The sequence below is a fragment of the Nylanderia fulva genome, unplaced genomic scaffold, assembly GCF_048542155.1.
Source record: "Nylanderia fulva isolate GAGA-0341 unplaced genomic scaffold, ASM4854215v1 Scaffold154, whole genome shotgun sequence".
NCBI lineage: Eukaryota > Metazoa > Arthropoda > Insecta > Hymenoptera > Formicidae > Nylanderia > Nylanderia fulva.
Genome location: NW_028189773.1, coordinates 111420 through 126622, shown reverse-complemented (window position 1 = coordinate 126622; position 15203 = coordinate 111420). Strand labels below are relative to the sequence as shown.

General features: G+C 28.6%; 2 protein-coding genes across 7 annotated transcripts; both read left to right on the top strand.

Annotated features, from left to right (window-relative positions):
* The first annotated feature begins 892 nt into the window (after nt 1–892).
* Nucleotides 893–3351, top strand: LOC114930679 (leukocyte tyrosine kinase receptor-like). Of its 3 annotated transcripts, none has more exons than XM_085480635.1 (3): nt 893–1975; nt 2174–2644; nt 2863–3351. In XM_085480635.1, the coding sequence occupies exons 2-3, from the start codon at nt 2234–2236 to the stop codon at nt 3238–3240; spliced, it is 789 nt and encodes a 262-aa protein (XP_085336761.1). In that variant the 5' UTR covers nt 893–1975; nt 2174–2233; the 3' UTR covers nt 3241–3351. The 3 variants fall into 3 exon arrangements, with proteins under 3 accessions (XP_085336761.1, XP_085336762.1, XP_085336763.1); XM_085480637.1 differs by having other exon boundaries at nt 896–2333; nt 2436–2644; XM_085480636.1 differs by having other exon boundaries at nt 893–2644.
* Nucleotides 3352–3410: 59 nt separating this feature from the next.
* LOC114930669 (proto-oncogene tyrosine-protein kinase ROS-like) lies at nt 3411–13530 on the top strand. 4 transcript variants are annotated; one of them, XM_029302527.2, is made up of 9 exons: nt 3411–4312; nt 6128–6236; nt 6994–7102; nt 8043–8699; nt 8945–10377; nt 10940–11053; nt 11224–11441; nt 11639–11852; nt 12330–12517. In XM_029302527.2, the coding sequence occupies exons 1-9, from the start codon at nt 4133–4135 to the stop codon at nt 12452–12454; spliced, it is 3159 nt and encodes a 1052-aa protein (XP_029158360.2). In that variant the 5' UTR covers nt 3411–4132; the 3' UTR covers nt 12455–12517. The 4 variants fall into 4 exon arrangements, with proteins under 4 accessions (XP_029158360.2, XP_029158359.2, XP_085336757.1 ...); XM_085480631.1 differs by having other exon boundaries at nt 3976–4312; nt 6997–7102; nt 11639–12109; nt 12330–13530; XM_029302525.2 differs by having other exon boundaries at nt 3976–4312; nt 11639–12109; nt 12330–13530.
* Nucleotides 13531–15203: the final 1673 nt, after the last annotated feature.

Genomic DNA, 15203 nt, shown 5'->3' with positions numbered 1-15203 from the left:
CTGCCTCAACACATTTCTAGGATTGCAAATTAAGTACAATCTCATGACGATTGATACAACAAATATTGACGAGCCGCTAATATATTGGATAATAAACGATGAATATTTAATCGTAACGGATATTAATGGTTGTAATTGCAAAGTTTTAAGTCTTCGAAATCAATCAATTTATTATTATCGTTATTTATCTATTGATAGTAAAAATATTTACTTAATTTCTTATCAAGAAATACATATTTTAAGAAAGGGGAATGCTCTTTTCCAAAGCAAAAAAAATTTATATGAATGTCTTCCAAAAATCCATTTTGGAGAGGGCATTTTCTCTCGTACCGTACCTCTTGATAAAACTTTACAATTATATCGGTTCTCACACTCAATTCGGTTTGCTTCATAAAAGTCTTCAATAAGCTAGAACGTACGACAGATGGCAAGTTTTTCGCGGTAATTCCGTCACTGATACCAAAGCAAAAATACGAGACATACGTGAGTGTGTATCCAATCATTCGCACAGATGTCGTCACTGACAGTGTAATAGAAACAGTTTACATGTCCGAACCAAATAATTTAAGTTTGAATGGGGTCGGTACAAACAGTATGAATATCTCGTGGATTCCAAGCGTTAATCTGACGATTCCTACTGAATTCCTTATACTGGAATACAAAAATGCTGCGTCACAAAAGAGAATATGGGAAATTGCGAATAATATTGAAGAGAATAATGATAAAATAACATATTACATAGAAAATTTATTGCCGCAAACTAAGTACAAATTTCGTTTGAACTTAAAATATACTGAGTATAGAAAAAATTTTATATGGCCGTCTAATGGAGAAGAATTTATTTTTGAAACGCTCGATAAGAAAATAAAGACGATATAATACCATGTGTTTACTTTAAGAATATCTTAAACGTTTTTTCGCATTAGAAATTAAATAATGAAGTTTTAAGTAAAATGTCTTAATATTAATTAATAAATATGTGCATGAAGAATCGCCAAATAGAATTAAAAATAAATTAATGAACACCCGATCAAACTGGCAAAATTATATTAATTCACTTTATAACGTTTTAACCATGATTTAAGTCCTCAGCAAGTGATTTGCGAAATGTAGTTTTAATTTTAAGAAGTAAGCGATTGAGTACATTGTGTCAAGCTGACATCATGTCCTTGACATTACTTGGCTTACTTCCTAAAATTTTAACTACATTTCGCAAATCACTTGCTAAGAATTTAAATCATGGTCGAAACGTTGTAAAGTGAATTAATAAAACTTTGCCAGTTTGGTCGAGAGAAGAGTGTTCATCATTTTATTTTTTTGAAATTTATGTCGACCAACTAGCAATTTATTAATTTTATTACGTTTCATCCCTTCTTTGGTGTTCATTTTAAGTAATGTAGTTCTTAGATATTATGATAAAATATCTTAAGTAAAAAATCCAATAAAACGAAGAATTGTACTCTTGTGTAACAAAGATGATGCATAAAAGATTCCTGGCGCAACTGGGACAGCTTTGCAATATTATCTGCCATTAATATTATGTTTTATTGTAATCATTGTAATATACAATGTTTACTACTTTTATTGTTGTAAGTATATTTGATATAAATTTCGGATTTGGATTATAAATTATTTCAGATTTGGTATATAGATATTTGTATATATAAAATCTGTAAAAGTCGACATTATTAAAAAGAATTAAAAAGAATTAAAATATTGCAATGCGGAGCATTATGCCGTGTATTAAAAGTTTTTTTATATGACAGCATACAAACAACGCAAAGGAAATAACGAAATAGTTTCGCCTCCAATAATGATCAATACGGAATTAGTATCTTTAAATGAAATACCTTTCGAGTACGTTTAACTCAACACTCCTAGATTGCAATATAATCAAGACAAATTTGCGTTGGCCATAATCGCAACAAATCAAATTAGCCAATCAAAATTTCTAGGTAGCGGCGCATTTGGTATTGTAGGTATTAATTTCTTATTACTTAAGTATATTCTTAAATATATTTTTTTTTTTTTTATTCGCCTAAATTCATGGTCAAACATATTTTTAAATAAAAGTAATTGTTAAAATTAAAATTTTTTTGAGAAAGTCAAATAGGATAAACATTTTTAGCATACATTTTATCGATTTGTCTGTTAATTATGTAATATTTCACAGGTATATCAAGGAATCATCAAAGATTTTGAAAAGTTGGACACAACACCAGTTGCGATAAAAATGCTGAAAAGACAAACTTCTTCGACAGAGAAAAAGGAATTCTTGAAAGAGGCTAAACTTATGAGCCACTTTCGACATGAAAATGTGCTAAGAATATTAGGTATTTGTTTGGACACAAATTCACCGTTACTTATATTGGAATTAATAGAACCTGGTGACTTATTGAATTATTTAAGAAATAATGGAACATTGCAATCGTCAGATTCGTGCGCGTTACGTCTGAAAGACTTGCTCGCCATGTGCGAAGATGTTGCTCGAGGCTGTTGTTACTTAGAAAGGCAGCAATTTGTGCATAGAGATCTCGCGTGTCGAAATTGCTTAATATCCGTAAGAAATCATGAAAACCGTATTGTGAAAATCGGCGACTTTGGACTAGCTAGAGATATTTACAAGGATCACTATTACCGTATGGTAAATACAATTATTTGAGAGAGCTAAAATTTTTTTTCTATTTTTTTATAATAATACAATTTTAAGCTGATTATAACGGTAAAAATAAATTATTTTTATTTGTATACCTATGAAGAAGGGAAAATGAGAGTTGATTGTATACGCATAACGCTTGTTTCTAAACTTCTGAAGGAAGTTCGATAAAAATAACTTAATTGTGTTATATAATTGTGTTTTAGAAAGGAGGCCACCCGCTTCCTGTTCGCTGGATGGCACCGGAATCTTTAGTGTTTGGAATATTTACTTCACAAAGCGATGTTTGGGCTTTCGGAGTACTAATGTGGGAAATTATGTCATTGGGTGAACATCCTTATCCTGGCAAAAATTATTCCGAAGTTATAGAATATGTGCGTGAGGGAGGCAAACTGCCAAAACCTCTCAACTGTCCACCGATGTTGTATCAGTTGATGCTACATTGTTGGAAATCTGTAATTGGTAGACCAGACTTTACAAATTGTCTCGAAAATATCAAAACCTTCAGAAATAACATAGAAGATTTGATACTTATAATAAGTTCGTTGGATATTATTGGACATGGAGAGATGAATCAATCGTAATTCATTTTATGTGTATATATTTTTGTATGGAGCAATGAATTCTTGCGATTCTAGATAATATCTGTTAAGAAATATTGCTTTTATTTACTTTTGCTCACATTTTAAAATACAGTTAACATTACATTTAATCATTTTTTTATAAAATTACAATTCAAGTTATTAACTTTATATACAATATATAGAGATTTTATTATGTTATATATATTTTTTTAATTTACCGTTGAGGACAATATTTTATCAAGTGAAATTTTAAATGTAATTTATAATTATTATAAATAATTTTCAGGGAAAATGTTATTCGCAAATTACATGTCAAAAATGCAAATTGATAATTATAAGTATTCTTTTCAATTATGACTTAATTATCTATACATTGTTTTCTTTTACGCGCGCGATTGATGCATTTATTCATTATTTCCTTGAATCAAAAACTGAACTCGAGTTTTTCGAATTTATATTTGAATTGTTATTTGCTCATCCTCATAAATCCGCAACTACATATTGAGTGCGCAGAGCGCGCGAGAAACAAACGTCAGCTAATAATTTATAATCTATATGAATGATCAGAGCCGGATCGAGATATTTTCTCATCCGAGGCATTATTAGCAATGGACGCCTGCTTTTTCCACATACGCACAAATGCATGTTAAAATAACATACGTTTGATATAGGTACTTGAACTGCTACATAAGTTGATGTTAATATCATTTTCGCATTTTTATAAAAAATACTTTTTTCTAAAAAATTATTCAATTTACTGTTCATTTCTATGTCCCCTCATGTCTTTCATCCGAAACGAGTGCTTCGTTCGCTCTAGCCTAGATCCGACTCTGCGAAAAACATTGAAGGGATATTGATTTGATTAATATATTTAAATCATTGAGAAGATTCTATGGTATTTAATAGCTGTTGGTCACCAGTTGAAAGCCAATCGAGTACAAACATGTACAAGAGGAGAAAACTTACTATGTTAAAAACGTTAAAAATATTATGTGTTTTACTAAAAGTATTTATGCTAATGAGGACGGCATTCACGTCCTCTTCGAAAGATCAGGAGGATCGTCTAACTCAGGTCAGTTTTCCGAAAATAAATTTTTTGATACACTCTGATCTACACTTAAGAGTGCTTTACACGATGCTGCTTTTATTCGCTTTAAGTAAGCTTTTTAATTCGTCAGAGAATTCGGTGATAAAAATTTTTTCAGATGTTCGTTTTTTATTCGCTATCGTTTAAAATTGTGAAATTGCGGTGTGTGAAAAATGCTCTACACGATGCTATTTTTGACGCTTGTCGCTGGCTTCTTTTATTGCCAGATTTTCGTTTTTCATTCAAAACAAATTTCTGGTTGACGAAGTCGTTACCGTTAAATCATTTACACGTTGCTGATAAAGAAAAATAAAGTCGCAAGCGTTTTAGCAAAAATTTTTCTCGCATGTGCGCAGGATGCAGAATTATTTGCTACTTGCCTGGTTATTTATTCGGTATCATCTTTACACGGAGCGTTTTTTGATGCTGCTGCTAGTCGCTCACTTAGATCGCTTGACGAGAGCGTTAATTATTTTATTATTAATATTAGACGCCGTGATTAAATTAAATGTTATATATACTACAGACAATAGATTGTTTGTGATATTAATATTGCATGTCACTATTTATGTAAAATTAATGATATAAAGAAAGTAAAGTTTAATTTTACGTCATATATTCAGATTAATGTTATATTGTTACACATTTAAATTAAATTGGGATGAATAATTAAACTTAAACGTAACATATGTTGATATAATTATTTTGTTACAAATAAGAATTTTTAATATTAACGATTTTGTTATTCATTCCATATATTTTCTGTTACCTGATAAACATACATGTACGTAACATATATCATATTTTTTATACACTCATTCTCACATTATTCTCTTGTGATGTCTAAAACTTTTCTCAAATATTTATATTTATTAATTTTTGTATAAAATTTTTAAGAAAATTATTTATTATTTAAAGTAATCAATATGGAAAATTAGAACTTTTTAGGATAAACTGCATGAGTAGAAAACTACTAAATATTGAAGTAGAAGTTCGGTACAATAAATTGCGTTCTCAATCAAACAGTTTCAAGGCCAATAATATACACAGCAGCTATTGTTTTTTATATGTTCTAATTGATATACAATTTATCATTTCAAGTATACGTTAACACATATATGTACATGAAATTAATATAAAAACTAAATTATTAGACAAAATTATTTTAACAATTTTAAAGAACCAAACTTGTAAGACTCACAATTATATATACCTATACATATATACATATATATAATTTCTTCATAATTTTTATTAATCTAATCGTGCGTTTTTTTTGCAACTTTCTTTTTAATGCAAAAAATCTTTGGTATTTAAAAAGATATTTTGATCAGAAACACAATAAGAACAATTTCTTTAAACGGTGTTTTACACCGTATTTTATATGTTATACAGTATTTTATATATTTTTTTCTAGTTTTATTTTATAATAATTTAACTTAGCTCAATGTATGTCATTTATGTAATTATAAAAATATCGAAAACAGTCATCTTTTTGAATAAGTGATAGATACTTGATTCAAATGACTTAATGACTTACTTTAATCATTTGATCATCTGGAAAAGCAAAAGAAGAGCCATTTCTACTCGTAATAAAGTTGAACATTGGTTTGAAAGTTGGGATATCTTTTACATGTACATTAATTTTACTATTTGGAATTTTGCATTCATTACTCCAACGACTTATTTATTAAATTAATTGCGAAATAAGTTTTAATCTAATATCACATTATGTACTGTTCATCATGTGATTCAATAGAATAGATTTTTATAAGTTATACGATGAATTTTTATTACTAGGATAACTCATCCTTCAGAATCATCGATGTCCATGAGTACATGTCATCAAATATCGAATCTGTCCAGTATTATTTTGAAAACGAGACTGTGAGAGGGAGAAATGAAGTCGGTAAGAGTTTGTTTGTAAAGTCTAATTTTTAAAGACTCCCATTTGTAAATATTTTCACAATTTTAAAATCTAATAAGTTTCAAAAAAATATGTATAAAACGTATTAACGTTACTAAATAATTACTATTTTGTAGCAATATTCCTCGTGGAAAACTGAGTCGAAAAGTCCTGTACCATTTATTTCTGTAAGGCATTATAAAGTAGTAATTATACAGTAACGTTAATACGTTACTGAATAATCACTATTTTATTATGCCTTAAAGAAAAAAATGGTACAGGACTTTTCGACTCAGCTTTCCACGAGGAATATTGTTATATAAATATTGGGCGCCAATTAAGTAACACCCTGTATTAAAAATAAAACTTTAAATGATAAAACTTTAGGTATAAATAATATAATTCAAGCATGCGTTAAAATATAAGTACTAATTATTAACTTTTATCGCCTATATTTGTTCAATATTTTTCTCTGCATAACGATTCATAAAAACAATACCAAGGCAAGGTTTATACTTAAAACATAACTGAATGAATTAAAACCTGTACAGTTTTTAAGGAAAAATTATATCTTAATTTCCGCGTATGATTATGATTTTTGCAGCATGTCATAATATGCGGTACATATTTAATTTTATTTCTTTGTTGACAGAGTACGTATGTCAATATATATATATATTAATACATGATTATATAAACTAGAAAAATTTACATACATACTCAACTTTTGCATAAAATTAAGTATGATTTTTGCTTCAAGAAGTAACTACACTATCTTCAGAAAGTTTTCCAAGCGAACCAACATTTCCTAGAGCATTCGTGGAATTTAACGACACAATAAATAAGAAAGACATTTATGTGACATTCAGGTAAATATATATAATAATTCTCAAGTTAAATAAGGAATACTTTTTTTCTTCAATTTGGTACTTTTATAAGTTTTATTGTATACAGAATGTTTCTTAAATGGTGCTCATAATTTGAGAAATAGATTTTTCATGCTTAGAGAAGAAAAAAAGATATACATATGTATGAACATAGGTCCGGAAAAGATTAGTTTTGTAGTTATTTAGATTCATGTAATACAAAATTTTTGTCTCATTTCTCGTCTTACAATTAGAAGAAATGTTCTAAATGTCCACCATCTGTAAACATAGGCCGGCGAACTTGAAACATATTGTTGATACCTTTAAACGCGGAATTTTAAGACGAGAAATGAGACAAAAATTGTGTTACAAAAATTTTAAAACTCAAAAATTAATTATTTCCGGACCTTAAACGGACCAAAAACTGCCCAGATAACCACAGTAATTATTATGACGTCATTTTGATGTCATAATAATTACTGTGGCTATCTGAGTAATCATTTTCGGACTTTAAACGCGAACTTTTAGAACGAAAAATGAGACAAAAATCGTGTTACAAAAATCTTAAAACTCAAAAACTAATCATTTCCGCACTTATGTGTGTATAACTTTTTTCTGCTCTAAGCATGAGAAATCCATTCCTGAAATTTTGCCACCACATTTGAAATACCCTGTATATGGAAGGTAGTACGAAAAGAATCAGAGCGGCGAAATATCTCGAAAATATTATAAATGTTCTAAATAAAAGTTGTAGGATTTAAAAGAAATTTTTACTAGCCTCATCAGTTTGATTTTAGATAGCGTTTTTAAGATCATTTCAAGGTCAACCCGATTTTTTAAAATGAAACTATTCTATATGTCACGTGTAATAGATAATTATATGTAAATAAATTTCAGGAATTGTTAAAAATATAAAGATAAAATATATTTATATCTTTTATAGATGGAACGAACCTAAATTTACAAATGGAGTGATACAAAAATATACAGTTCAATACTGGTTTTTTGAGAATCAAATAATTCATAGAACAGTTGTTATAATCTCAAATTTCACGATTTTGCAACTTAAAGTGTACAATTTAAAGCCTGATAAAGTGTATTATTTCGAAGTACAAGCGCATAACAAATTTGGTACTGGCTCTTATACTAAGTTCATCAACGTGTCGACCACGCATGAGAATCCAGTACCTTTATTACTCTTCCATAATATAATAAGATTGCATGTACTGGATATAGATTTAAAGATCGGCTTTGAACTTGATATATATAAAATGTGTACTGAAATCGTTTACTCAGCATTGGAACACAAGATTTATGGAATTAATTGCAACTCAAATTTAATAACATTGGAATTTAATCCGAACGCAATCGAAACAAATCAAAAATATACAATAATAGCAGAAAGCGGGTACAATGCACATTCTCTGTGCATTGATTGGATTGGTGGCAGTCTTTATTGGTTAGAATATGATATTGACGATCATATTTACATTATAAAATTCGACTTAATATTACTACAACAAAAAGGCATCAAAACATACGAAAAAATCGCACTGGCTGCAAAGCATACTTCATTTTTAAAAGTATTGCCATATAAGAGGTACATTAAATTTAATTAATCTAACAAATCGAACAATATATTGTGTTTTTGTTTTAATTAAAGATTTGTGTTGTTCTATAACTTGTCAATGTTAGTTAATGTGCAGATTTTGTATTAAAGATCCATAAGTAATGGAATCATAAATTTACATAGAAACGTATAAGATATAAATAAACATATATTAGAATGTGATAGCTAATTATAATAATGTTTCAATAAATATGAGCAATATAAATATTTTTCAGACATTTCTATTGGACAGAAAATTCCTCAATAGTGCAAGCGGATTTCAATGGTAGAAACCAATTATATATGGCAAACAATAAATGCTTTTGCCTCAAGACATTTCTAGGATTGCTAGAAATTAAGTATACTCTCATGACGATTGATACAACGAATATTGACGAGCCGCTAATATATTGGATAATAAACAATGAATATTTAATCGTAACGGATATTAATGGTTGTAATTGCAATATAATTTTAAAATTTCCAAATCGTTCAATTTATCGTTTTGATGATATAGTAATTGATAGTATAAATATTTACTTGATTTCTTATGGATACTATGAAACATATATTATAAGAAAGGGGAATGGTCTTCTCCAAAGCAAAAAAAATTTATTTGAATGTTTTAAAAAAATCCATTTTGAAGACAGATTTTTTGACTTCATAGCTCTTGATAAAACTTTACAATCATATCCCCCGAAGAAATGTCTAATATCTACGAAAAATTATCGTGTTGAAGAAATGTTGATAACTGCAAACAGCATTAAGGTGAACCTTCCGGAGCCGAATCCCAATGACAAATGTAAAAAGTACAATTTTACTTTTATATATAACATCTCTGTGAGTTATTTAAAATGTTTAGACAATGATCTTAACAAATTTGAGAAATTTCATGTTCAAACGTACGAACGGCAGTACGAATTCCAAAATTTGACGCAGTTGACAGAATACACGTTAAAGCTGGCATTGAGCAATTTTTACATCTACAAGATATCGATGGATTTGCAATTCGGCCCAGATGTAAAACTGATAACTACGGGCAAGCTCTATGCACCGGATGATGTAGTAGTTCAAGTTGTAATGCCAAATCTGGCGGTAATTGATTGGATGCCACCGAAAAAATTAGGTTGCGTGGCAGTGAATTATGAGGTGAAAATGGTAGAATATCCAAATAGCACTCAAGAAAATCAAAATTCGTTTCGTTTCATAAAAATCAATAAACTAGAACGTACGACAAATGGCAAGTTTTTCGCGGTAATTTCGTCACTGATACCAAAGCAAAAATACGAGATATACGTGAGTGTGTATCCAATTATTCGCACAGATGTCGTCACTGACAGTGTAATAAAAACAGTCTACATGTCCGAACCAAATAATTTAAGTTTGAATGGGATCGATACAAACAGTATGAATATCTCGTGGATTCCAAGCGTTAATCTGACGATTCCTACTGAATTCCTTATACTGGAATACAAAAATGCTGCGTCACGAAAGAGAATATGGGAAATTGCGAATAATATTGAAGAGAATAATGATAAAATAACATATTACATAGAAAATTTATTGCCGCAAACTAAGTACAAATTTCGTTTGAACTTAAAATATACTGAGTATAAAGAAGATTTCATATGGCCGTCTGATGGAGAAGAATTTATTTTTGAAACGCTCGGTAAGCAAATGAAGACGTTATGATAACATATGCTTACTTTAAGAATCTTAAAAGTTTTTTTGCATTAAAAATTTAATAACAAAATTTTAAGTAAAATGTCTTAATAATAATTGATAAATATGTGCATATAGAATCGCCAGATAGAATTAAAAATAAATTAATGAACACCCGACCAAACTGGCATCATTTTATTAATTCACTTTACAACGTTTCAACCATGATTCAGGTCCTCAGCAAGTGATTTGCGAAATGTAGTTTAAATTTTAAGAAGCTTACTTCTTTAAATTTTAACTACATTTCACAAATCACTTGCTAAGGACTTAAATCATGATTAAAACGTTGTGAAGTAAATTAATAAAATTTTGCCAGTTTGGTCGAGAAAAGAGTGTTATTATTTTATTTTTGAGAAATATGTGTCGACCAACTGGCAATTTATTAATCTTATTACGTTTCAACCCTTCCTTGATGTCCATTTCAAGTAATGTAGTTCTTAGATATTAAGATAAAATATCTTAAATAAAAAGTCCAATAAAACGAAGAATTGTACTCTTGTGTAATAAAGGTGATGCAAGAAATTTTCCTAGCGCAACTGGGACAGCTATGCAATATTATCTGCCATTAATATTATGTCTTATTGTAATCATTGTAATATACAATGTTTACTACTTTTATTGTAGTAAGTATATTTCATATAAATTTTGGATTTTTATTATAAATTGTTTAGATTTGGTATATAGATATACGAACATATAAAATTTGAAAAAGTCGGCATTATTTCTTAAAAATAATTAAGATATTGCAATGCGTAGCATTATGTCGTGTATTAAAAGTTTTTTTATATGACAGCATACAGACAACGCACAGAAAGCAACGAAATAGTTTCGCCTCTAATAATGATGAATACGGAATTAGTGCCTTTAAATGAAATACCTTTTGGGTGCACTCAACTAAATTTGCTGAACCCTCCTAGATTGCAATTTAATTCAGACGAATTTGCGTTGACCATAATAAAAAAAAATCAAATTATCCAAACAAAGTTTCTAGGTAGCGGCGCATTTGGTAATGTAGGTATTAATTTCTTATTACTTAAGTATATTCTTAAATATATTTTTTATTTTTTAATCGCCTAAATTCATGGTCAATCATATTTTTAAATAAAAGTAATTGTTAAAATTAAAATTTCTCTGAAAAATTCAAATAGGATAAACATTTTTAGCATACATTTTATCGATTTGTCTGTTAATTATGTAATATTTCACAGGTATATCAAGGAATCATCAAAGATTTTGAAGGATCGGACACAACACCAGTTGCGATAAAAATGCTAAAAAAAGAAGCTTCTTCGAAAGAGAAAAAGGAATTCTTGAAAGAGGCTAAACTTATGAGCCACTTTCGACATGAAAATGTGCTAAGAATATTAGGCATTTGTATGGACACGGATTCACCGTTGCTTATGACGGAATTAATAGAACCTGGTGACTTATTGAATTATTTAAGAAATAATGGAACATTGCAATCGTCAGATTCGCGCGCATTGGGTCTGCAAGACTTGCTTGCCATGTGCGAAGATGTTGCTCGAGGCTGTTGTTACTTAGAAAGACAGCAATTTGTGCATAGAGATCTCGCGTGTCGAAATTGCTTAATATCCGTAAGAAATCATGGAAACCGTATTGTGAAAATCGGCGATTTTGGACTAGCTAGAGATATTTATTCAGATCACTATTACCGTACGGTAAATACAATTATTTGAGAGAGCTAAAACTTTTATTCTATTTTTTTATAATAATACAATTTTAAGCTGATTATAATAGTAAAAGTGAATTATTTTTATTTGTATACCTGTGGAAGAGGAAGGGAAATGAGGGTTAACTATATGCAGATAACGCCTGTTTCTAAATTTCTGGACAAGTTCTATAAAAAAAATTTTATTGTGCTATATGATTGTGTTTTAGGAAGGAGAACGCATGCTTCCTATTCGCTGGATGGCACCGGAATCTTTAGTGTTTGGAATATTTACTTCACAAAGCGATGTATGGGCTTTCGGTGTACTAATGTGGGAAATTATGTCATTGGGTGAACATCCTTATCCTGCCAAGAATAATTCCGAAGTTTTAAAGTATGTGCGTGAGGGAGGCAAACTGCCAAAACCTCTGAACTGTCCACCGATGTTGTATCAGTTGATGCTACATTGTTGGAAATCTGCATTTGGTAGACCAAACTTTACAAATTGTCTCAAAAATATCAAAACCTTAAGAAATAACGTAAAAGATTCGATACTTATAGTTAATGCGTTGGATATTATCGGACGTAGTGAGACGAATCAATCGTAATTATTTTTATGTGTATATAGTTTTGTATGGAGCAATGAATTTTACAAATCTAGATAATATCTATTAAAATATATTGCTTATTTACTTTTTTTTACATTTTATAATACAGTTAATGTTATATTTAATCATTCTTTTTACTAATATTACAATTCAAGTCATAAACTTTATTTACAATTTGTTGAAATTGTATTATGTTTATTATGTATATATTTTTTTAATATAAATATGATATTTTAAATCGGCCAATAGAGCCTAAGCGTGAAAAATTAATTCTTCGGAACTGTATCTCTTGGTTTGAGATTACTAAGTTCCATATATAAATTAATATCGAAATTACATATGGAGAAATATGGAAAAATCTAACATCTACTAAAAGGCAAATGAAAAATATAGGATCGAAAGGGTCTGAATAGTTTGTTGGTAAGAGCAGTCGCCCGGAAAGTGAAACACGCGGGTTCGATTCTCGCTTCAGCGACTTTTCGGACCTATATTTTCCTCGCCTATTTCTCCATATGGAAGTTCGCGATTAATTATATGGAACTTAGTAATCTCAAACCAAGAGATACAGTTCCGAAGAATTAATTTCTCGCGCTTAGGCTCTATTGGCCGATTTAAAATATCATATTTATATTATTATTAATATTGAAAGCCGATAAAAATATTTCTTATCTGATATTTTTTTAACTTACAGTTATAGACAATACTGCATCAAGTGGCATTTAAAATTTAATTTATAATTATTATAAAAATAATTTACGAGAATAATGTTATTTACAAATTACATGTCAAAGATGCAAACTGATAATATAAGTTTTCTTTTCAATTATGACTTAATTATCCATACATTGTTTTTTATTTACTATTGATGCATTTATTCATTATTTCCCTTTTGTTTATATTAATAATTTACCATGTACGCATTTTACATAAAGAATTTAGCAATTCGAAAAAAAATTTCTTAGATTTGATTAGTTTTTGGTATTGCACTCCGTTGCAGTTAAAATAAAGAAAGTATTTATATTTACAATCTTTATATGGAGAGAATAAAGGAAATACGGAAAATATATTCAATATTTGTATATAAGGTTCAAATATAGATAAATCTTTACAAAGTAGATAATCATTTATTATATGTATAATTTTTTGAAGCTACTTTAATTTGTCGTATTTTAATTATATTATTTGTCGCACATATAAATTTATACTGTCAGTATTTGTTGCATTTAATTTAAAAATTGCGACAAATATTGTTTCGATGTAGTTAATGCAATAAATAAATTGACAAGTTTAACTTGTAAATATTCGATCAATGTTTTGTATAATGTCAATCTCTAAATAATAGCAAGATAATTTTAATGATACTGCAAACGTATTGTAAAAGAATAAGTGAATTTACTACATCGGGAAAATAAAATATATTATCTATATTATTCATGATAAATTTTCATGCAACAAATATAAAGAAAAAATCTTTCATTGGTGGATAGCTTAGATCTTTCTAAGTAACGTAAACTACATGCAATTGTATTATACACCAGTAAGACATTTATTAATTTCTCAAATTATCCCAAACAATAGAACAAACAAACTTTACCTCTTAATATGTATATTAGTCTAGATATAGATAGAAGTATAGATAAGTAAGTAAGTATAGGACTTTGGCTTGAAATCTACTCGCCTTTTTGCTACGTAAAAATATAAAATCATAAAGCAAATTAGAAAATAAAATAAAGAAAACACATAAAAAACAAAATTTAAAATTTAAAAAACATTAAAAATACAAGCAAAATCTTTAAAAAACTAACATATGTAAATTATTAGTTCAAGTTTGAAAGTATTAATAGTATAAAAAAATAATATTGCAACTCTAAATAAATAAAAACATAAAAGCTTTAACATACTAAAAACGAAAGTATATTAAAAATAAATAAGATATAAGAGCGAAACGCGGATGACGTTAATTACACCGAGAATTAATTTTTTGCTGTAACTAATTAATATTCGCCAACACAAATATTTTCTTAGCATACTATTAAGATTTATTTCAGAAAATGTATCTCAATCCGAAATTACTACACGGAAAAAAAGAATTAGCTACTATTGCTAAATTTTAGCTGACCATATATAACATCCTGAATTTTAGTTATCGTGCCTAAATTTTAGCTATGGTAACTAATATTTTTTAGCCATAGTTTAACGCGAAGAATGTTATAACTAAAAAATATTAATTGTCATAGCTAAAATTTAAGCATGATAACTAAATTTCATGTGTAATATATGGACAGCTAAAATTTAGCTATGATAGCTAATTTTTTTTCCGTGTAAATTTGCTTATTTCTTCCTAACCCTTTTGTAGAAAAGAAGACGAGAATAATATTGGTCCGCAAGTCGTTGAATCAAAAACTGAATCCGAGTTTTTCAAATTTAAATTTGAATAATTGTTATTTACTCATCCTTATAAATCCGCAACTACATACCGAGTGCGCGGAGCGCGTA

Bases quoted from the DNA above. Each gene is read 5' to 3' on its own strand.
- LOC114930679 (XM_085480635.1), top strand. From the start codon at position 2,234: ATGCTGAAAAGACAAACTTCTTCGACAGAGAAAAAGGAATTCTTGAAA. The intron at 2,645-2,862 runs GTAAATACAATT...ATTGTGTTTTAG, and splicing joins AGGATCACTATTACCGTATG to AAAGGAGGCCACCCGCTTCC.
- LOC114930669 (XM_029302525.2), top strand. From the start codon at position 4,133: ATGGTATTTAATAGCTGTTGGTCACCAGTTGAAAGCCAATCGAGTACA. The intron at 11,054-11,223 runs GTAAGTATATTT...TTTATATGACAG, and splicing joins TGTTTACTACTTTTATTGTA to CATACAGACAACGCACAGAA. The intron at 12,110-12,329 runs GTAAATACAATT...ATTGTGTTTTAG, and splicing joins CAGATCACTATTACCGTACG to GAAGGAGAACGCATGCTTCC.